This window comes from Anopheles aquasalis, chromosome 2 (genome assembly GCF_943734665.1).
Source record: "Anopheles aquasalis chromosome 2, idAnoAquaMG_Q_19, whole genome shotgun sequence".
NCBI classification, from domain to species: domain Eukaryota; kingdom Metazoa; phylum Arthropoda; class Insecta; order Diptera; family Culicidae; genus Anopheles; species Anopheles aquasalis.
The window spans coordinates 24,662,309-24,685,000 of NC_064877.1; the positions used below are offsets into that span (position 1 = coordinate 24,662,309).

Below are 22,692 nucleotides of genomic sequence, written 5' to 3' on the forward strand. Positions count from 1 at the left end.
TTTTTTTTATGTACAACGTGCATACTGAAAAAGAATAAAACGGAAAGCAGCATAAGATATCAGTAGACACAAGCACACAAAAAATGAAACAAAATGACAAGGTCAAGGCTCTTTCTCGTGGCGTTGTGGACGTGCCAGGGCATTGAATGTTCCGCCAGCTCATGCTTTTATGATTTTGTCCAGTATACAGCATCAATAAATCATTGATAATGAGTCTTTATTATTTTATAAAATCTAAACAACATTTACAAGCACGGACCGCGGTTCTAATCTTTCACTTTGCTTACGCGCGCCTTTATAGCCGACCGTTTGCTACCGACGAATGCCCTAGACAGCTGCCATAAGGTAAGTTACACGACATCCTCTTATTGTATGACCAGCGACGGAGGAATTAGCCATCGTCGCTTCAGCCTTGGCGAGCCACTGAAAAAAAAACAGATAAGGTAGGCAAGTAAAATGCAATTATGTACTTCAACTTCAATTATGTCGTAGCTGCTACCCTGGGGTATATTTTGACGGCAAGAATTTCGACGCTTTAAACTTTGCTCTTATCACAAGAGCTTCTTCATTGGTTGGATAATGAGGACTTTGACAAGGTGACTTTTTCGACTACAGCCGCACATTGCTCACAAGCCGAATCTTATGCTTGGTTTAGTTTTATGTTTGAGAGGAAATCAGACAGTAATGTATGAATAAAGATAGCACAAGGACTATTTGTTGTTTATTTGTCGATTATGTCGTTTGATTATTGCATCACGGTTGACTGTTAAAAAAGTAGTCTTCTAAATTTCGGTTCAAACGACAAAGCAAAGTTATGCTTCCAGAAGTATCTCAAATGTTTATTTAATATTTCATAGCTACTTTTGGTATGTTTAATTAATAAAATTTGAAACGAATGATTTTTGCATATTATTTTTATCATACTCACTATGTATAATGATTCATCGTGTACAGTACAATAAATACAGTTCCAGCAAATCCCGCAATAAAACCAACTAAAATTGTATGATCTTAGTGTGAGCCCATTTTACGAGTCAGATTAAACAAATAAGGCATTCTTTTATTCTTCTCTAACATCTATGGAAAAATATAATCCATTCATACATTCCTTAAGAAAATGTTCCCTAAAATATGTGACCACTAAAGCACCCGAAAAGGATCGATTTCTCGGCGGAAGTAGTTGTTGCCCAACCCCGCAATTTAGGCGTCCATCGATCTCCTCATCCACTGGTAGTTATCCTCCATTTACGGACTTTGCCCAACTAATGATTCACTACGCATCGGGAGTGAGCAGAGATATGACGACAGAGAGAGGATATAATTAATTCATATAGACATCCTCCTCCTCTCACCATCGTACTCACCATCGATGGAAGAAGGTGTCACGTTTGCACGTGCTTCTTGTGGTGCCACTTCACCACCGAGACTGATTCACAACCGTGGAGGAAGGTGAGCTACACACCGACTCCAAGAAGAAGCAAACAACGCAAATCGCGAGACGCGAACGCGAGGCGCGCGAAGATGTATTCATGCAGAGACGTCATAATCGGCATGCTGGCATCACCCAATGGTGCGTCCGCTTCGCTGATCCGCCAGATCGCGTTAGTCTCGTGATCGTGCACGAGGAGCGGTATGTGCTGCCGAGTTTTGAATGGAGGGCTTACAATCGCTGCCACGCTAATTCGCGGCGTCTGCCAGCTGGCGCCAAAAGCGAACTGCGAACCATGCGCACACACCCTGCCCCTGGGATCGGAACCCATAAAATACCGGATGAGACTCAAATGAACGGGTTTCAGGTCGCCGTCGTCATCCTCGCCACCCTGTGCTTGAGTCCTGCTGCCTCCTGTGTTCCTGTGTTGCCGTTGGTCTTTTCAATCCGAAGAATTTACAACCCCCGGTGCCGGTGCCGGTGCCGTGCGTGTGGATGTGGACTCGTTTTGTTTTCGTTACGCTTGGCCAGCATGCGAAAAGCCCAATTAAGAGCAGTGGCAGCACCTGGGGGAAGAATGGGGTCTGAGGAAAGGTCTTCTTTGCCGCGCGAACCGCGTGGCCACCGGTTCCGTTGCTATGCCCTGCACAACACCGGCCCCAGGTGATCAACAACAACAACAACATCAGCAGCAGCATGAAAGGGTTGCGTCGATGCGAGAGCGGCCAGATCGCGTTACGCCTCGCTCACGAGCGTACAAATCACTCTGGACCCGAGAGAGAGAGAGAGAGAAAAAAAGAGAACCACGCGGCGCATCCGGAGAGCGGCCGCGACGAAGTGCGGTGTGTGCGCGTTCGGCTTTGGGGTTGTCGCCGTATAAAACGGCGGCTCGTGGCGCATTTTTGTTTCGCGATCCGGCGGTCCAGAGGTTCCAGTAGTGTCGTTGCGCAGGTTGGTTCTTCGATTCCGGACACCGCACGGGTCCGGGGCCACCTTTTGTCGCGCTTTCACGTTTCCAGCTTGCTCCAAATTGGTCGAGTTGGCCATGCTATTATCCGGCGGTTGGGTGCGATCGCGCGCGCCTCCTTCGACGAGTTCACCTTTGACCCCGTTGTGCCAGTGAAAACGTGCAATGTGCGTCAAACTGTCCGATGAAAGCGTGTGGTGACCGGTGACGAAGAAAATGAACAATCTCCGTGTGTCTAGTGATTTCGATCGTAGTGCCGACAAAGTGCCACGGAAAAGCAATCCGTTTACGAATCGCAGTAGCCGCTACTTTCAAATAAACGGCAGTGGCGACGGCGACGGCCATAAACAGGTTGTCGATGAAGAAGAAAAATTCGAACCCGCGGAGGAAGACCGTCGGATCCGCCGGTTTTTAAAATGGCACACAGACAGCGCGCATGGCGTGGTGCGATCGCGGAAGCAACAGTGTAACCCCAACTGGAACGCGTCCAAGAAGAATTCGAAAATGTGATTGCAATCGTTGGACTCGCGTTGCCGGAAGGCGAACGATCGTAGCAACGAATCGGTGGCGCTGGAGGGAGAGAGAGAGAGAAGGGGCGCCTAAAAGGCTTCCAGTGCCGATCAAACGCCAGCAAAAGACGCCCTCGGGGTCATCACCGACTATGGTGTCCAGGTTTATCTTTCGGTTTTCTCCACTTTTCGAGGAGCACCCCAAGTGTGGTTTTTTCTTTCGTTGGTTTTTTTGTTTGTGCACTGTGGGGCAAGAGGGAACCTCTGTGATGCAGTTTTTTTTGTTGTGTTCTATTGTAAAGCATAATGTTTGCGTTGTCGGTACCGGGCTGTGGATGGGGTGGGTTTTTGTGTTGCTGGTTTGGTCGTCTGCTGTGGCCGGCATGGCGCTGTCCGCTGTTGCGAAAAAGGGTTTCTCCTCCTATCCCGGATGTCACCATGGTGGTCGTGGGGGTTTTTTTTGTGGGTTTGTTTGTTTTGCAGTATTTGTCTATAAGCCGTGCCGTGCTGTTTGGCTTCGGTTTCCTTCGAACCCACATCACCTTAATGATGTTCTCATTTACCTCGTGGCCGGAGAGAGAGAGAGGTATCTTCCTTCCGTTGGCTTCGATGATTTTTTTTTTGGGTCCTCCTCCCCTAACGCCAGGACCACCAGCAGACCGATGGTGCGAGTGATTTAAATGAAACCTGACAATTGGCGAAGCGAAGAAGACACTTTCTTAGCGTCATAGTTCAACTCGTTATCAGGAGTGGAGTGTAATGTGAAGGCCTTAAAAAAAAGCTAAACACTATCAGGCGCACAGAAAAAAAACGGTTCAAGTGATTCGAAAACCATTCCAAACCCGTCTAGGTTCCATCGATGGGTTACAAATCATCGCCTGGTGCGTGTTGGAACATCAAATAGGTACCGCCAAGTGACTCAGTTTAGTAAACGTTCTACAATATCTTCTACTGCACAGCATTTACGCATGTGATGGAGAGTGTGTTTGTGTGTTCGTTGTGTGTTTCTTTTTCTTTTCGATTTCTGTGAACGTCCGCGCGACCCAGAAACGCTTGTACTGTGCGTCCCCCCTAGCTGTTTCGAAAGCGAAAAGAGTGTGTTCTGTAGCAGCAGCAGCAGCAGCAGCAGCAGCAGCAGTAGTGGTGCTGGAGGTTCAAGATGCTCTCAAGAGAAACAGAACGAAACGCGATCCCGACCCTCTCTATCAGTGACACAAGCACAGCGACGCACGCGAGCACACAGCATACTTCGGTTAGCGATACGCGAGGGAGACACTTATGTTTTGAAAAACGATCCGGATTGCTTTGGCGTGTTTTTTGGGTGAACAAGCAAGCAAGCCAGCAAGCTGGCAAGCGGACGGCCTACTTCTGTCCCTCGCCGTCGGAACAAGTTGTTGGCCGTTTTTGCTGTTCGCCGTTTGCCCGCTGTTTCGTGGTCGACGGAATTCGCGAATCTCTCCTCCACCGCCACTGACACGTGGCTCTATTTGTGTGTCCTTTTTACAGTTCAGCGAAATACACAGGCCCGAGCGTGTATCCATCAAGTGTCCAAGGTGAAGCGAGTACAGCGGTGACTTTCTGTTTTGCGATAATATTGACACAGTTCGGATTAGTGTCTGGGCATTCGCTCCTCGATAAGCTTGCGGGCGCCAACCGGTGCCGGTGTTCTTGGAAGGGCTCACACTCCTCCAATCAGCGGTTGGAAGCTGCTGCGCTGTGACAAACAGCCAATTGAACCCATGTAAGTATCCATCATGTAATCGCGAGAAGATTGAGGGCAAGATTTGCGTTCGATCGGCACCGCATGCACCGGAAACGACCTCTTGTTCCTTCGAAAATGTTCACGTGTACGCTAAGACGCGCTACGCGAAAGAGTACGTTTCATTTCTTATTTGGGATTAACGAAAATGGTTGAAGGTTGTGTTTATCCATCCCATCCCTTTTTCTATCTATGAAACGACCCTCTGGTGTATTTCCTATGACGAATACGGAACCTTTCGATTAGTCATACCCCATATCAAGTGTTGTACTTTCGCCGGCATATTTGCTGGTCGGCATTAAACAGTACGTTGGCTGTGTCTGACTGTGGGTAGCAGATAGAAACAGTTTTGCAACAGGCGTTGTGTACCATCAACTATCGGTCTTATCCGTCCCAGTCACGCGTCAAGCCGCATCTGACGCAATGATGATGACACCACTCGAGCCCTCCAACTCCTTACGATCTTGCCGGAGTGCAATAATTGTACAAATGTTTCGACGGATATAAATAGACCGTGCGGAGAGGCGGTGCGGTATTTCTGTCTCACCTTAAGCACGCTGGAATTGCTCACCGGAACCATCATATGCCACATCGTACAGTAGCATCATCGCTTATTCCATGTAAGTGACGAGGAAGATATAATTTGGACGATTTTACGAAATAGTATCAATGCCAATGGACCAATGTTTATAAATTCCACATCATTGGCCAACACTCTTTGTATTGCAAAGTGAATGTAGATTAAAATGCAATTGCAACTGTATGCAATTGTCGCAATTGTTTGCGTAGCTGTTGGAGATCTCGGGATCACAACGCAACGCAGAGCAACGTTGTCACTTTTATCAAGAAGAAACAAAAGATCCCCGGGATCACTCAAGCTGTCTCACCCTCGCCTTCAACTCGCGTGATAAGATTAGACACGAAACATAACGTGACACAATCGCGTTCCATTGGCAGATTTCATCTCATGTGCGAGGTCTTTTCGGGAAGGAGCGTCCCCAGGCGAGCGTCCAATTGTGTTCTATGCGTGCGCCCGTTACCTAAGGAGGCTGCGAATAGATGGCCCCAGGCCAATCGGGGCACCATCTCCCTGCTTGCTACGATCAACCGTCTAGCATTTGTGATCGCACCGCGAATGCGGCTCCCGGTACAACGAACGACACGAGAGAACGGCGGCGAATTGTTCCGTAAGATCCTCTCCTCCCAACCCTCTCCGACCCGGTAAGCCACCTCTAATCGAGACTCGCGGGGACACGCGCCCAACACAATCGGCTCGGTGCGCCCGGTCTCAAAGACAAAACATCGTTTAATCCGCTGTTGTTCTGGTGGTCCTCGTCGCACGCTCGCTCGCTCGTTCGGCTAGGGTGACGATGACGATGCCATCCTCCGGGTACTGGCTCGTTACTTCTCGGGCGGTGGAAGGAAATTATCAATAAACGTAAATAAACCGCAATACCGTTCGCATTCGCCTCACACTTTATGCTAGGCGACAGCTTCTCGCATCGAACTCTCGCTCGCGGCGACTGTTGTGGGATCGTCGTACACTCGTGTGGCGCGGCTAGCTGATAACGGGACTCGAGGAACGATACGCTGATCGGTTTGCTCCTTACACATCGGATGTGCGTCGAACCAGAACAGGAGCGGGGTTCTCTCCAAGGCTAAGCCCTATTCCTGTGTATCGCCAGCTGTTTGCTGGTGTGATCGCGACCACGCAATTCACGCCGAGAAAGATGAAATAAACGCGACGCCTTCTAGATCAGGCGCGCACCGTGAGCGTGGCGGATGAGTGAATTTGAAATTTAAATTCCCGTTCTAACCGGCCCCGCCGTAAACCAATCGAGGCTTGTTTGGGACCTGGTCCTTCTCCTCCTCCTCCACTCAGCCAGGCGCATAATCTGTTGGGGCGGCATTTCGGGTAAACTTTTGCCACCAGACCGGCCGTAGACGGAGCAGAGACTTTATGGCCAATGTCGCTTGTTCCGTTCATCCGTCCGTGTAATGATCTCAATCATAGCTTCTGCCTTCTACGGGGGCAATGGCAGCTCGCTGATGTAACAGAATGATGTGATGGTGTACTTCGCGATAGCGCGATAGCGTGATGTCTACGGTTTGGTAATTACAACCCTACACTACAGACGACAATCAAAGCACTCGTGTTAACGGCGCGAATCACCAATGTGGCCGACTTTCGATGGTGGCCAATTCTACAACGGTGACCCCCGCCGGTGGATTAGCCTAGATCCGATTATTGGCGTTCTGTCCTCAAATGCGCTGCAGCTCGTTGTGGTTCGTCGTTGCTCGAAGGAGCGGGGTGGCGGCACGATCGATTGGTTGAATCGATTGCCATTTACGGTCGTGCTTCGACGGTTGCTTGATGATTTGTTAAACGCAGAGGCACATCAATCAGGCGCGACTGTCAGTGAATGTCAGAAACTGCAGCCCCGCGCGGTCATGGCAGCCTTTACTGCTGCTGCTGCTGCTGCTGCTGCTGCTGCTGCTGCTGAAGGTTGCTTTGATCAAATCCCCTAACCGGCGGTGGTCGGTATGATTGCGTTTATTGATTTGATTGCGATGATCTACGGACTGGTTCTGGTGATTAGGATAATTGAAGTGTATTGCGGGAGATTAAACTGGAAGAAAACAAAATGGTTTACAAGGGAGATTCTAAACAGAAGGGTCTGTTGCGCTGAAGGGTTGAACGTTGAAGTAGATAAGAAATGTCGTGCCGTGCCGTGACACTCAATCGTTGTCCTTTTCCGATGCTCAATACATTGTTAATCCTCAGTAAAAAAAAAAAAACTGTGCGAATCACATCTCTAGCCACCCACCAATCAGTCTGTGCAGGCGTGGGAAAAAAGTTTCCAGTGCCCGTTCCACGTGCCCATCGTTGGATGATGCCAGAGTTTCCCCGCAAAAGCCCGTCACCTGGCACCTAAAAAGAAACGGCACTTAACGAAGTTAGTTTCAATTAAAATGTCCAATCATCACTCTAGCCATCCAGTGTTCTAACAATCGCGTGCATCTTCCCACGTCACGTCGGTCTAGTGTCCCACCCACCCTCCGGGGTGCGGTCTTCTTTATTGCAAATTTGCCCTTTTTATTCGCTCTCTGTCTGTCTTTTGTGTGGCCCACCAGCCCCATCCCTAACCGTTACCGTTACGACGTTTTGTTTGATCAGCGAAACCGCGAGCATCCCCATCCACCCCCTTTTCACCCCCCCGTCAGATGGGTTGCAACTCCGAAGAATGCCATCCACATACCCCCTTGCCCGGCCCTCCATTAGCCAGCGGGTTGAGGTTTAGAATCAATATTTGGCCACGGCACGACCAATTGAATGCCAGGTTCGGTGCCAATGGGGTTGGGATGCAAAGTCATCGATTTGCGCCACACAATCGTTACGGCCGTACGCGATCGAAATCGCAACACCGATCACTCCCCCCCGGGGAGGAAAAGGGTTGGTGCTGGTTGAGCAATCGCTTCATTGTTAGTTGCCTGGATCTGGATTTGGCTTGTTTTCACTCGATCTAACCTCATCGTTGGGTGTGGCGTCACGACTACGTCACGGGAGCACCTATCTGGCTAGACGAGGGTGCAGCTTATCAACGCAGTGAACGCAAACGACCACACAGGTATGCAGCTGATGAATATGCCAATTTTGCTACATCGATGGCAGTCCCCCGCCGGTCTCCCTATTCCGCCAGGTGGTTAACCATCCACGTATTCCATCATTTCCATGGAGATGAGGCACGGCATGACGCGGTGCATGACACTTGCATGCTGGCAGATGATGATAATCTGGAGCGTAGCCGACGGGCTTGCACTGTTTGCCGGTGCTGGAGTGGACTGCGTTCGGCGAAACATTGGGCAGTGGCGGATCGCCCACCAACCGGAACTCCGGCCAGGTCCTCTTCCAAGCGGAACATAAATAATAGATGAGTGCAGTTTGTTTGAATTTAATCGCCGAGAAAACGGCGCACCGGAGATAGATAGGTAGGATAAGGGTAAATATAAAACAAGACGATCACGGCAGCGACAACCACAACGGCAGACAACGACGACGACGACAAACGATAGTGTTGGCGGCGACGATGATGATGGTGTTGATGATGGCATCCTGGGAATGGAGTAAATACACATAATGCACCGACAGCCGCAACAAACAGAGCAGAAGAGCATCATCGTGGCCATGATAACGAGGTCCCGAGGCCGGCCCAAAGGCACTACGAGCACGGCTGTCTGTCGCTGCCATGGGCGATGATGATTGCCACCTATCGCGACGACGACACTCAATCAGCTGTGCACGATCAGCTCGTTTAAAATCAATTCCTTTCGTGATACGCGTCCCTTTGGCAACGCGCTGCTCAATCCTAATCTCGTAAGTGTCGGTCGCTTGGCAACAATGGACCATTCCTGGCGGTTTGACGTTTAGTGGTTACGCAAAGTCCTTGCCGGCCTTGAAAGCTATTTCTGGTGCAGCGCCTCCATAAGTGCGCGAGTTCTGAATGGCTTTTCCGATATCGTCGTACGTCACGATAAGGTATTTAAATAACCTGGCTACGATGTTGGGCTCTGTCCTCAAAATGGCATTGATTGTCGTAGAGTAGCGTAGCATTGTAATGAGCATGGATTAACAGAAGTATGTTCATTTTGGGATAAACCCATCAATCTTACAGGTGACACATTCAGATACATTAGACCCATTAAACACTAAGCCACTGACAGATTGTGAAGAGGAAACATAAATTGTTGCTGGATGAAAAGAAATGGATAAACTGGAGGTGCTTTGCAAACCACATGCGGAACCAGCAGTGCTAGTATTCGAGAGCTGAACCGCGTGGCACTAAAAAGCTCGTTGCCCGAGCGCATTTCCTGCGGAAGCTTTCGGTCGTTGCGTGAAAATGTAAATCCCTCGCCGCACAGTTGCCACCCTATCCGGCGTTACTCGAACCGGCTGAATGCGACAGCCGTTGGCATGCGTTGTCGTTCTCGTCGTTGGAGCGGAGCGAAGCGAGCAAAGGTCCATTGATGTCAACAAGCTGGGTGACATGCCATACCACTGTTGGCCAATTACGTTGGCCTGGCCTGGTAACGAGTAGACACCCGACAGCGGCTGATGGGGGAAATCGATAAGAAGAGATCCGGTTCTCAATTTATTCGAGTATTCCGCTGCTGCGTCGGCTCTGTCCATCGAGGTAGACGATGGACAGTTTTTGGTTCTAATTCGTTAAAAAGTATTACTCTTTAGTTCTTTGGGCTGTGATGTAATGCAAAAGCAGCCATGAACACCTTTTCCATGCTCAAAGTACACTTTTAAATGTGCATTTGTAGTTCAAGGGTGGAACGTTTACAGCTTCAGCACGTGTTGCACATTTCGAAGGATCCATCATCCAGAAGACACGAACGTGTTACATGAGACTGTTGGCTTAATGGTTGTTCTATGCACAATGTACTTGTAACCTAGATATCGTCGGATAGAATGAACCATACCATCGATCACGTTTCTGGTGATCTTTGGTTAGGCGCTGCATTCTTTGATAGTTAATGATGTCATGCACTATGCCTCACTTTGTATACTTTTGGAACGCTTTGCTTGAGTTAGCTTTGGGAGGTTCATATCAGTTTCTACATTTTGTTGTACTTCTTTGTATGTTATTTAGAACACTTTGTTTTGAAATACAAAGTTTAACTGATTAAAACTGTAGTGGTTCATCGATGATTCATCAAAGATTTGAAACAGTATCGTTCATGCTTTAAAAAACAAAATTGAATGATGTAATCTGTTCTTGCATTTACACTTGCTATTCCCTACAAGAGATCGCTTGATTACATGACGGATATCATCTCTATCGGGCAATCACAAGAACACTGTTGACATGTTTTTTTTTTTATTTGCATTTTCCTCCTTGGCCCAGGTGGGATAAGCGAAGATCTAATCCACCGCGAACTGGCAGTAGGGGTACACCATAAACCGTGTTTTTCATCCCTCATCTCAGCTCATCAATCCTCTGCTCTCGTTCCAACGCGGTATATCGTTTGGATAACCTCGTTGCAATCTTGTAACCCGAGAACCTGAAGGACGTACATGTGCATCGTCCGAAAAGCTGGTCATTTCCCTTTGCGATCCATTCGCCACGTCGTCGACTACGAACTACGGAAGCGCTCAGATGCGCTTGCAGAGCATAATTGCATATTGATTGTTAACGACCAAAACAACGACTACGACGACGACAAGAACTAGGAGCCGGACACCCGTTCTGTTATCAGGTGCGCTGGTGCTGAACCTTCGAGGGCACTGTACACGTGCACACTCCCTGGGCACCGGGTACCATCGAGGGTGATCGAAGAAGAAGAAGAAGAAGAAGAAGAAGAAGAAGCGAAATATTAATTGCAAATCTCGTCATCACCATCCGTCACCGTACGGACCCGCCCCGGTTCCGCCGGTACGGGGGCTCCCCTGTTTCTCAAGTGGCCTTTGAATGCCCGAAGGGGAAAATGCAAACCAACCAGCCTGGCCGGGAATTGGCTTCATTTCCCTCGGCCGCACGACCGAAGGACGACGGCGGAGCAGTTGAAGTGGCTGAATGAGTATCTTGCCTCGCGTTGTTCGAACGCTCGTAGCAAATACGCCCGAAGCACTAGCAGCAACAGGTGACCCGGGCAATTTGCACCATGGTTACGCCCTGGAAGTAATTTTTCATTGCCAACCCATTAAAGTATGCTGCATAATGTGGCCTTCACCGTATAGGTAGTGGCGACGCCTTCCATCCGACAGACCGCTTGCGAGATGTAGTACTTGAGCGACTAATTGTTTAAATAGAAAAATCATTCCATTTGTCTTCAGGTGCAGTTCGCGTTTTAAGATGATCGAGTCTCCTTATCATCTGTAAGCACAGCATAGCTATGGTGGCGTTCAGAATTATATAGCGTCGAGATGACCTTGAACTGTTGCTATTAGGCAATGATCGGTAGATTCCTTGTCAACAAAAGCTCGACGTAACTTATAATGCCTTTACCGTGCTGTGTAAAGGTGAACGATTGCCGGGGAGTACCAGGCGTTGTGTTGCATCATTGAACAGAGGTACCTCGTGGCTCACTGATTACTACACTACACTGCAGCAAATGTCATAGATCTGGTAACGATTGTGTCGTATAATCCATTTATTAAACAGATTTGTTATCGAATTAAAATTATGATTGTCTGATTGTCTCGTACGTTAGCGCACTGGTTACGTATTCCCTTTATGGCACACACCTTTAAAATGTGTCCTTTAAACCAGGCATGACGCTGCTATGCTACTATTATGGGCATATTTTTCCAGACATTTTTATTGCCTTTTCGGTAGCCTTGAAAATTTGAATAAGATAACAGGTTGATTGTGGTTAAATATGCGTTTAATGTGATGTTTATGATTTCCTTTCACTTCTTGCCTTGTTCTACAATCTTTTAATTGGAGCAACATGAATCGGCAAGTGTATGAAGTTAGTGCCGTTGGTTTTATCCAAACAGACTTTGTTTCGCGGCCACGGAAGGATTCTTCACACCTTTTTATAACCGACCACAAGTTTTAGTTGCATTTTTCAACACAAGGATGAGGAAATAATAGTGTAATTACTCAATTTCAGTCAATTTAATAATTATTTAACAATCCAGATTTGTATGCTCTCTTAGTGTCATAAAAAAGCGTCTAAAATATCGGCATTTTCGGCTGAAAAATACATCTGTTATGGTTTCTTTTTACACTAAGCTTTTCATTGTATCATTACATTTGCCATCCAAATTCAATTTGTAAACGGAGCGTTTACGTAACGAAGCAAATGCTGCATGTACGTGAATTTTTTTGACCATTTTGTACGGCAAGCACTCTCCCAACTCGTCTGATGTCCTGTCCTGAACATATTTCAGATATTTCAAATAGGGCAGCGTTATGGGGCTAATGTTTCTCAGAAAAAACGGAGCCCCGGGAATGTACTCTGAACAAACCCGAAAACGAAAAGCGGAAAGGTTTTAGCGACCGGAGCGGAGCGATGTCTCCGTTTTGTCCTTTTCTTCCTCAGCCGAAGCATATGGAACGAAAAAAAGGAATAATGCGTTGCATACCAAATGCAAATGTTTCCACATCAAATTTCCACAAACTGCCAGAAGGACAGTTCGCATCGCGTCTGTTATGTTGTCATAGCACTCACTTTAGCAGCTCCATCCAGTTGACAGAGATTTCCTACGTTTTTTTTTTGGAGATTTGTTTCGCAGTACACAGTGTGCTGGTGAGGTGTGTTGTGATGTTACACTGTTCAACACACACTCGCGGTCGTTACATTGTTGCCTTTTACATACCGGCGAGCATAAAATTGCGTGCCGTTACGTGCGTCACAACCATCTCGCCCTGATCTGCTGTTCAATGAAGCCCACCATTCACTGGCGGGCTAAAAATACAATACTCATAAATCATCGTTCCTTCATGGTTGCCAAATGAACAAATAAACTGAAATGGCTGGGGCTGGGACCCTGTAATTGAACCCACCTGTTCCAACCCATCGAAGCGGCGGATCGGAGGCGGTTTTTGGGCGACAAAGTGACACAGACGCAAACCGGTGTCGGTGCAACCAATAAATCAGGCCACACCACGGCACGCCACGCCGCGTTAGTCATCGATTGTCTCGGAGGAGTATTTGCATGCGAACAGGAGACACTGTAAGGTCACCACATCGCGCTGTTACTGCTGATGCTGTGCCGTTCAAACGCACCTTTTTCGATCGTTTGTGAGAGAGTTGCAAATGAGGCCACCGTAGCCCACAAATGGATACATCTCTGCTGCCTGCTGTTGCTGCTCCAACTTGCACGAACGTCGATCAAACGTGCGATCAAGGGTGCGATCGGAAACGTGGTGAAGGTGTGATCAAATCCCAGGACTGCTTCGTCTCATGTCTGCAGGACATTAAGAAGGTGTCTGATCGATGGCCATTGTTAGCTTGTACAACAACCATTCCTTCTGCGTACTGCCAATGCCAACGGAAATTCCGCAAATTATTGTTCTCCTTTTTCCAAACACGGCACTCCGGCACAGTCGGTGATGATGTTCAGCTCATTTTCGGTACAACAAGTGACCGGAATCGATCTCGTTCCGCCGATCTTGTGACTCAGCTCGGGCGATCATGTTTGTTTTTGTTTTCAAATAAGTCAACCCCACTCACCTTGATCGGTTGCTGCAATTTCCAATCAAACGGCTCCTGCAACCGTGCTGCTGCTGCTGACCGGTTTCGGGGGTCAAACTCATGCTCCTAACGACAACGGTCACTTTGTAGGAACGATTGTCGCCGTTCGCCGTTTGGTGCGCTAACGCAAACATTTGATTAACTTGTCAGAGGCTGGTTAATCTACCTCCAAACAACAACAACCCGGCCCTTTAAATCAACCCATGGTGGGTGTTAACATGCCCATTACGAGCCCTCGCATAAGGATCTCTCGCTCTCTCTCTTCGACGGTGAAGGCGAAGGTTTTGCTCTGCATTAATTATTGAAGGTGCGTGGCCGCGTCGTGAAGCGCACGAACCGGTCCGGCAAGCGCGGACCCTTTCGAACGCCGGATTTCGGTATTCGGAATTGTGGAATAATTAGTCGGAGCCTCGGTCGGGGCCGAACACGTGTGTAGGGTTGGTGAAGGGCGGGAAAGGGCTTCGCTCCTTCGCCGCTTCGTCACGTTTTTGGCTCAGCTAGAACGTGCTGCCATAACCGGACGGGAGGGGGGGGGGGGGCCAGATTTGAAGTGCCTTTCGATCGGAACGAACCATGTTTCCACGATGGCCGTTGGCCGATTCACGACGATATTATGGACATAAGCGACACATGTAAACGAGCTGCAAAACCGATGACATGTTTGTTAGTTAAAGGGGAGGGGGGAGCAACCACTCCCCCTCTCCTCCCACCAGCATCGCCGAGGAACGCAATCAGTGTGGCTGTGCATCTGTGCGTTTCGGACCGGGGTCACCCAGTCGCGGCGATGATATCCTTGACCAAGGCGAACACGAAACCGGACCGCATCCCTTCAAGGGGATGCTCTTGAAACCGGCATCGTCACCCCTTTTCCCCGTACACCCGTACACCGATGGGCCTTCACCTGATGAAGGGGTTTCCAGTCTCGAAAATAACCGGCGCTACTCGAAACGTAACTACTTGGAACCGGGTGGTAGAGATGTAGATGAAAACTGTTTTCTAGAACATTTGCCATTTGCGTTGATAGAGCGCTGGCTGAAACACAAGTTTTCCATTTTAACTCGAACCGCCGACTCATCATGGTGGTGAAGTAGGCGCTCTCGACGCCGGCAGCAAACAACAATTCGCAGCAGTATTCAGTAGTACTCGGCATGCTAATGCTTCTTCACGGAATGCCGTAGCGCTGGTAACGTTGCCAATGTTTCCTCAGATTGCAGCTCAATGTTTCTTTGTGAATTTGTTCGCTTTCCATGTTGATCGGTTTGAAGTGCTCTACGCTACGCTACTCTTCATTGCGCCATCTTGAAGTGTTGCTTGTGTTCTGATAAATAAAATTGATTTTATGCTCCACAAAATACTGCATACTGACCCCTTGAGCATGTCTTATGAAAGCTGCTGGTGGAATCGACTATTCTACAGCAGAAAACATGATATCGAGCATAGTAGAAATGTCCACAGCATAGCTTCGTTATGCAGGTTACATATCAACTCATTAGAGGGAAACGGTAAATGAGTTTTTAATTTGCCTATGATGACACTGACATCATCGCCTTTGACAGTCCCTTTCGGAGAACCGCAATCGTGCGTGCGTGATGCTGACTAACTGTTAACCCCGCCCAACCCGTAGGTCAATGAACCGCTTGTTCGCAACTAATTCCAAGCAAACAGACAACACAGTCATGTCACAGAGACTATCAATGCCTGTAAATTAGGTTTGTTCCGCTAATGATTGTGTCGGTTACATGGCACCGACCATTTATGCATTTCCTCTAGCGAACCGCTTTAACAGCACCTCGCGTTTCGCACTTCGCACGGCATCGTTGGTGTCCCTCAGTTTTGATAGCGAGATGGAACGTGTAGCACCGGGAATGCGCACGGGAATGTGGGTCTCGGGCAGGGTCCGGAATGCTTTATCGTTTCGTACAATATTTGCTCAGCACTAATTATCATCTACTGGCAGTGGTGGTGATGGTGCTGCTGCTGCTGCTGCTCAAACTGCCGTTGGTAGGTTTTTTGTTGGTTTCGTTTTTGGAAGGGATGGTGAGCTCCAACACAGGGAATGGTAAACATCAGCTGAAACCGACAGCAAAACAGCTGACAATGGACGCCGGTGGTTGCGCGTGTAGTACTCGGAGAGAAAGGCCACTCTGGGGGGGAAGCGAACAATTATTGAGTCAATTTATTGTGTCGCCAATCAGCGGTTGAGTGATAAAGTTTAATGATTTTATTTGCGTTTGTTAAAGGTAAATAGGGCGCAAAATCAAATCAATGACACTTGCCATTCAAATGTGCCGTGGCGTATTATGAAATGCTTACCAATAAGTGATTTGAGGCCTAACGCCTAGGTGAACACATCTGCTGAGACGGGAGACATATCGATTGATAATTGTTTATTTATTCCACATTCCCTGGGCAGCTGAATCGAGCGAATTCGTGGCATATTTGTGGAATGTACCAGTAGCAGCAACAGCGTGGCTCTGAATGCCTCGAAGCTTCGCCAATTCATCGCGATTTGAAGCAATTCCGAATCACATGTCGCTTCGATCCGGGTTAAGACTTTCCAAGCACGTCGCCGGCCGGCTCACTCCTAGGATCGATCGAACTTGGATTTCACTTTCACTCGTCCACATGGTGGCTGTCGTATCACCACCACCGGGGAAGGAGTGATCTGTTTGAAGTTCAATTGATTCGTAACGGAATCGAAGCCGAACCTGCTGTCGCAACGGCGCGTGATCCGTGTTCCGAGCGTGCTGGAATACTAATTTCATTCGACGACAAAAATCATAACCGAACGGGACCTGCAGTCCAAGGTCTAAAGTGAAGGTGGGGTAAAAACTGAACAAACAGAAAATGGAATAAAATGTTGAAAAAAAAAGCAGCTCCTATGTATCATGCATTGCACGCAGCCGACTCCGGTTGCTGCAATTGCGTCCAAAGGACACACACTCATCCGCACACTTTTTGCGATTCAATTTAAATTTTAATCAGTGAGGCGTACCCGATTCGTGATGTTTTTGGTTCCGCGCCCGCTCATCAATGGGGCGTGATGGGACGAGCATAAAAATCCATAAATTCCAGCAAAAGCCTCAGCTGGTGGTGCTCGGCTGCTTAACACTGCGTTGCGTTCGTTGTTAGCAATGAAATCAGTAGAGAGCAGGCTGCATAGTCATTGGAAAAGGGCGACTCTCGAATTGCCGTTGCCATCGTGACGTACGACAGTGGCGTATTTGAAATACAGGCGCCACGGTTGATTGAAAACCCCATTTTTGATCGCATCGTGTTCAGGGTGGTTATGCTGCCGAGATTCTTTGCGAAATACTTTTCACGTGTAGGTTTAATAATCGAAAAAATCTGGTTTTCACTTACTAGAGACCATTTTCGAACTGAACAGAACTGAACCGCGAATCGTTGAAAGTAAAAATGGAATATTAAAACTGAAGTGAACAAGGAAACGGTATGCCATTTTTTAACTTTAAAGCTACGCGTGTCGTGTCGCGTTGTAACGGGAGAACAGTGTTGATCGGTTAGATGAATGCAGCAAGAACCATCGCCATCCAGTGTCCACGCCATTGCCGATCCTTGTTGGATGGCGAAGATCAAAGTAAACTTTGCGTTAGTTCGCCTTGCTTTCCTCCCTATCCGGCCAACACAATTGGAGGAATCTGTCGGTTGCAAATTTGCCAAACCATCATCACGATGCCTCGTAGGACCGTAGCAACGTCACGATTATTCGTTGGACGTTCTCAAAGGCAGCATCAGAAGCCGTTTCTTCCAACATTGTCGAACGGGTTTTCTATCAGAATCACCGGATGCGGTCTCGCTTCACGCGACAAAGCAGCCCACAGAGGAACTACCTGCTGCACCAATCGGATTGAGAACAGTCGGCGTAGAGTACAGCAAGGTTGTTGCGCCGTTTAGCATACAATTTCGAATCGCGGTCTGGGAAGATTCGGTGAGAGATTAATTACAAAATGTGTAGCTCTTCTTTAAGCCCGATTGGACCGATGCTTCTTGCATCACATATCATTCTGCTGTTGCTCGTAGGAAAACCGTAAATAGATTACATTACGTATAACTATGGCTGAGATACCCATCATGATGGTTGAAGCTGTAGTTCGTATACCTATCCACTATATTACCATGGCAGCGGTTACTGTGATGTGCACCAACCCCCCAGGTTCGGTAGAAAGCCTCTACTGTCCATGCCAATTTGCCAATCCATCACTCCACTGTCCATGAGTGTCGTACTAAATGCATCAACTTCAATATCTTTGTGTTGTAAAGGGGAGAAAAAGATAGTTGCACATTCAGGCAACGGCTTAGGTTAGTGATCAGTATGCGTACTTCGAAGGGCGGATCCGTTTCGCCTGGCACCGAGGCACGTGCGCAAAGGGCATCGTTCATCTTCACCCAATATGCAGCGTCAGCCTACTTTACCGAAGCCTGACGCTGCTGACAGTTGATAGCAACGTGACAGACTGTCAGGATCCGGCAAAACGGATGCGTTTATTGACCTTTGACCATTTCGATCTTGCCTTTCTTCGCCGGTCAATCATGGAAATCAATCACCCAAGAAACCACCATTGTAGTCGTGTGGTCATTGTCGGGCTGGACGCTTCGATGGCTTGGGGATGGGGAACTAGTTGGGAGTTCACGGGATACGGTATGATTGTGGCAATGTGAATTCCTTGTCCAATGGTAAGCTAGTAGTGTGATACAAAACTAACCTTTTAATAAGTTGTTTGGAGGAAAATTAAATATGATTAAAAGTGTTAGGGATAAGTTTTCATTTAACGGGGGACTTCGATATTTTCGGGCCAAAAAAAGAGCCATTTTTGACGATTTTTTGTGACGTAACCATTCAATTTTTTTTCAGGTAAATAGCCTATTAATTTACAACTTTTGTAAAGTATTTGGTATTATTTTGAGCAACATTCATTGAAAAATTAATCTATGGGATCAAATTTTAACAGACATGTCGGCGAAAAGGTACTTTTTACGGTGCCCATCGTAGTGACATGACGAGTCATCTAAAATATACAAATCGATATTCGTTAGAAATATCATAAGTTTATCTAGGTAGCCCCGGAGAGTTTTTGTTAATTTTCCTATTTTTCCATTTTTGGCAGATTTTTTAAGTTGAAAAAGTGATGCTTTTTGCGAGTCTGCCAAAAAATTGAACTTTACATAATTATTTAAAAAAAACGATGGGCACCGACTTTGAAAACGTTGGTTTTGGAACTGCATGGAGCCTTGTATGAAACGTGGATTTTCAAAAATCTATAACTTTGTCAGTTTTTCCTCGATTGATCCAAAAGTTATACACAATATTCTTGAAAGGATTAACGTTCAGGGAAAAATGTTAAAAATATGTGTCACCAAAAAAAAAATACCAAAGTCCCCCTTAAATGAAAGCTTCATTAAAACTAGAAAAGAAAAGAATAAAAGATTGTGTGAAAAAACCATTAGGGGAATAAAAGAATGAGAAAACAGAATAGGAATAGCAATTCTTAGCTTAAATCAGAAATATCAATAATACACTCAGCATCTCCGTATTTCTTGTTCTTTCTTCATTTTCAGATAACCGAACGAACGGTGCCCGAGGCTCATGAAAACGTTTGTCCTGGTTTTTGGCCGGTTCGCACCCCCACAAAAAACGCTCCCTTGGCATAACACCACCAGTGGTATCTTCCGTCGTTTGCCGGACAGTCGCGTCTGAGAATCGTACACTTTCGCCGTAACATGGCAACCGACCAACCATCGAGGGCGGCGAACGATGTGGAGATGAGTGCTTTACCGCGCAATCAGTCAGCCAATCGGTTCCAGGTTAATCTTGTCAATCACGACGATCCGGCCGGCGGTGGCGGCGCTAACGGCCCCGGAAACGGTACCGTCGAACCGGTCGCCGAGGATGACCTGTTCCCGGAGGAAATGGTGAAGCGCCGCACCTCGCGCCTTCAGTCCCTTCGCAGCAGCTTCCGGACAGACCGGGACCGTGACCGGGATCCAGAACAACCGAAACAGCGGAAACCCTCGACCAGGTTCAACGTGGAAGGTGGTGAATCCGATTCAAATGACGACGAGGAGGATACGCTTATCGATGAGAACCGCTATGCACGCAGCTTTCGGTAGGTGTCACTCGTCTGTTTGGCGATTAGTTTTGTCTTATTTGTCGTCGTTGCTAGCCAAATACTAGCAAAGATTCTGATTAAAGCATTTCACCGAATTGGTCGCAATCGCTTCATGCACACTTGCTTCAATTTGCAAGCAGCTCCAGATGATACCGCACACTGGCGGCTTGATTATCCGGTTCTGGGAACAGTAAGCTTAGGATGTTCCATTGCAGCAAACTTTTCCCTTCTGCAAAAGACGACATTTCTGCCCAAATCAACTCACTCTGCGTCATGTTAAGCGGTGTTGCTGAAACCACGATGTTGTTCGCAGAAGAACACGCAGACGAAATTCTATCTCGTGGCAGTTTCTAGGAATCGTTCATTCTGTTGGTGCTCCAGCTGGTCAGGCCTATGACGTCAATGCTCATGGTGGCCTGTCTCGGAAAGGGCACGAAACAGAACGACGAGCCGATTATTTTCCGGTGTTGTTCCGGTCGCCTGCAGATGCTATCGGCACTGACATTCGTAATGATCATTGATCAGAACAAACAAGACGGTCGAATTCTTTTATTTTCCGTGTTTCCTTTAATGCTTTGCTTTTCTTCCTTCTTTTTTGACGCTCGGGCTGGTCCTTTGAAAACTCAGGCACTTTACACGGGAAGCGCTACCGCGAATGGATAATTATCGGAACATCCTGTCGTTTCAAGGCAACCAGAGACCTACGCTAGACGAGCTGCACGATGCTTCAATCACAAACAAGGTAAGAGCTAGGCGCCAAGATCTGGAACAAGCTTCCGGAAACATAAAAAATTGAAAAAAAAAATCTTATAAATCAACAAAGACATTCCCAACGAAGTTAACAAATTTCGAAAACGCATGCTTTCTCAACCAACTAGAGGGTCGCCGCTTTTGGCTGCTGTGGGTGAGGAGATGTTAATGGAATTGATTAATTATTTGCATCAGAAGCGGGGTGGTCGGTTAATTGACTAAAATGGGTTCGCCCGGGGTTATTGCTGAGGGATCTGTCGTGTGTCGTGCCTCGCCACTTCCGTGCGGTGTACTCTAAAAAATCGCGCCACTCAACTGCGTGCTGTAGGTCACGTTTGGGAGGTTTAGGTTAATTAAAACCAACCAGCCGGAGTGGGAGATCGCAAAAGTGGTCTCCAATTAGTTGCAATCAGTAGTTCGGACTGCGAATATACACATGGACACAACCCTCCTATCGACGATTCCGCGAAATGAATGCAATTGATACGAGGCTCGCGCGATGCGAACGGTGCACTGCAGCATGACTAATGTGTGTAAAGCTAGTATTGTTATGTTTGGATGAATTCCCGCATGAAGAGAGCAGCTTCATATCCATCTCGAGTAACTAAGCAAATATAGATTATTTAGGGAGAGAGGAGAGATTTTTCGATGGAATCTAGCTTTCTAAAACTGCTGGTCGATTGTTCTTTGATCCTAATCTTTGAATTTAAATCAAAACGAATTGAGAGCCTAGTAGCAACTACCCAAACTGCCTCTGGCTATGACTCAATAATTGATTCAGTGGATTTGTATTGAGTTCCATAGTATTCCATGTACTTTAAACACACATGCTCTGCAATGTAACTGTGTACAATGTGCTACTAGAATTCAGAACATTTCTACAGTTACCTCGATTTTGTGCAGCAATTGACCATCGGGCTCTTTCAACTCTAGTAGGAATACTATTCAACAGATTGTTTCGTTCGAGCAGAACAAAGGTTGATTCTCATTGAATTTAGAATTACTGTAAAGTGATTCAGGAAACGTGCATTGTATGCGTGTGTATCGTTCAGTTACAAATTATTAAAAACATACCCTGCAATTGAGGGAAAACACAACAGTCACATGGGGTTGCATGGAAGTGTGTATGGCGCAATATTAATTGAAAGAGTGCGATACATTCCCGGAGTGCCGCAGTTTCCACTGGCCATTGCACCTCGTATCGTCGACTCCGGGAAAACATTCCATTTTTTAATTGAACATCCGCACGACTGTCGACGTCAGGGCAACTGTCAGGACACTCTACTCGTCCAAAATTGCCGGAAGATAAACGGAGTTTACTCACGGTTCGCGCTCAATAGCAGCGCTGAAACGTGTTGCAAGTAATTTCCTTCTTTTTCGCTGGGTGCTATTTGAGGTAGATTAAATTTCACTCCACACCACTCCCACAAACCACCCGTACACTGTACACTGTCATTCTGCCTGAGAATTCGTTCGTGCTGGATAAGGATTGCCCTCGGCACACCTGGTGGTCAATTGGACACGCTATTGATATCGGAGAAACTGTTGGCACCCAGCAGGATAATGCTCCAATTTCATGGAATGCATCGACGCAATCAATCCCCGTTGTTTGGTGCAAACGATGGGCGAGATGGTCGATGCCAATGAACATTCTGCCCCGTTGCGGTAGAACCGAGCGAGATGCTATGCGGGATATTTGATCTTAGCTTAAGGTATTAGCAGGACTCATTTGCGGGCGATAGAACATGAACTACACAAAAAGCAACTACCGACTGTCTGATTGAATTCTGCTTGTTCCCATTCCAGGAAACGATGCGCCGGGGTACGGTGCACGAACCGGTCGATATGGAAGGTGGTGCCATCAAGTTTGGCTGGATCAAGGGAGTGCTGATGCGCTGTCTGCTCAACATCTGGGGCGTGATGCTGTTTCTGCGGCTAAG

At 47.4% G+C, this 22,692-nt stretch overlaps 1 protein-coding gene across 3 annotated transcripts in view; it reads left to right on the forward strand.

The window, feature by feature from the left end:
- The first annotated feature begins 2,340 nt into the window (after positions 1-2,340).
- Positions 2,341-22,692, forward strand: part of LOC126581677 (bumetanide-sensitive sodium-(potassium)-chloride cotransporter) — a 26,339-nt gene continuing 5,987 nt past the window's right edge. The window contains exons 1-5 of one of the 3 annotated variants that reach the window (XM_050245492.1): positions 2,341-2,380; positions 4,412-4,646; positions 19,452-19,999; positions 20,630-20,744; positions 22,559-22,692. The exon at positions 22,559-22,692 is cut by the window's right edge and continues 99 nt beyond it. In XM_050245492.1, the coding sequence (XP_050101449.1) occupies positions 19,614-19,999; positions 20,630-20,744; positions 22,559-22,692 (635 nt within the window). In that variant the 5' untranslated portion in view covers positions 2,341-2,380; positions 4,412-4,646; positions 19,452-19,613. Of the gene's footprint in view, positions 2,463-4,146; positions 4,647-19,451; positions 20,000-20,629; positions 20,745-22,558 lie in introns of those variants that run through there. The other 2 variants (XM_050245493.1, XM_050245495.1) reach the window with 2 other exon arrangements.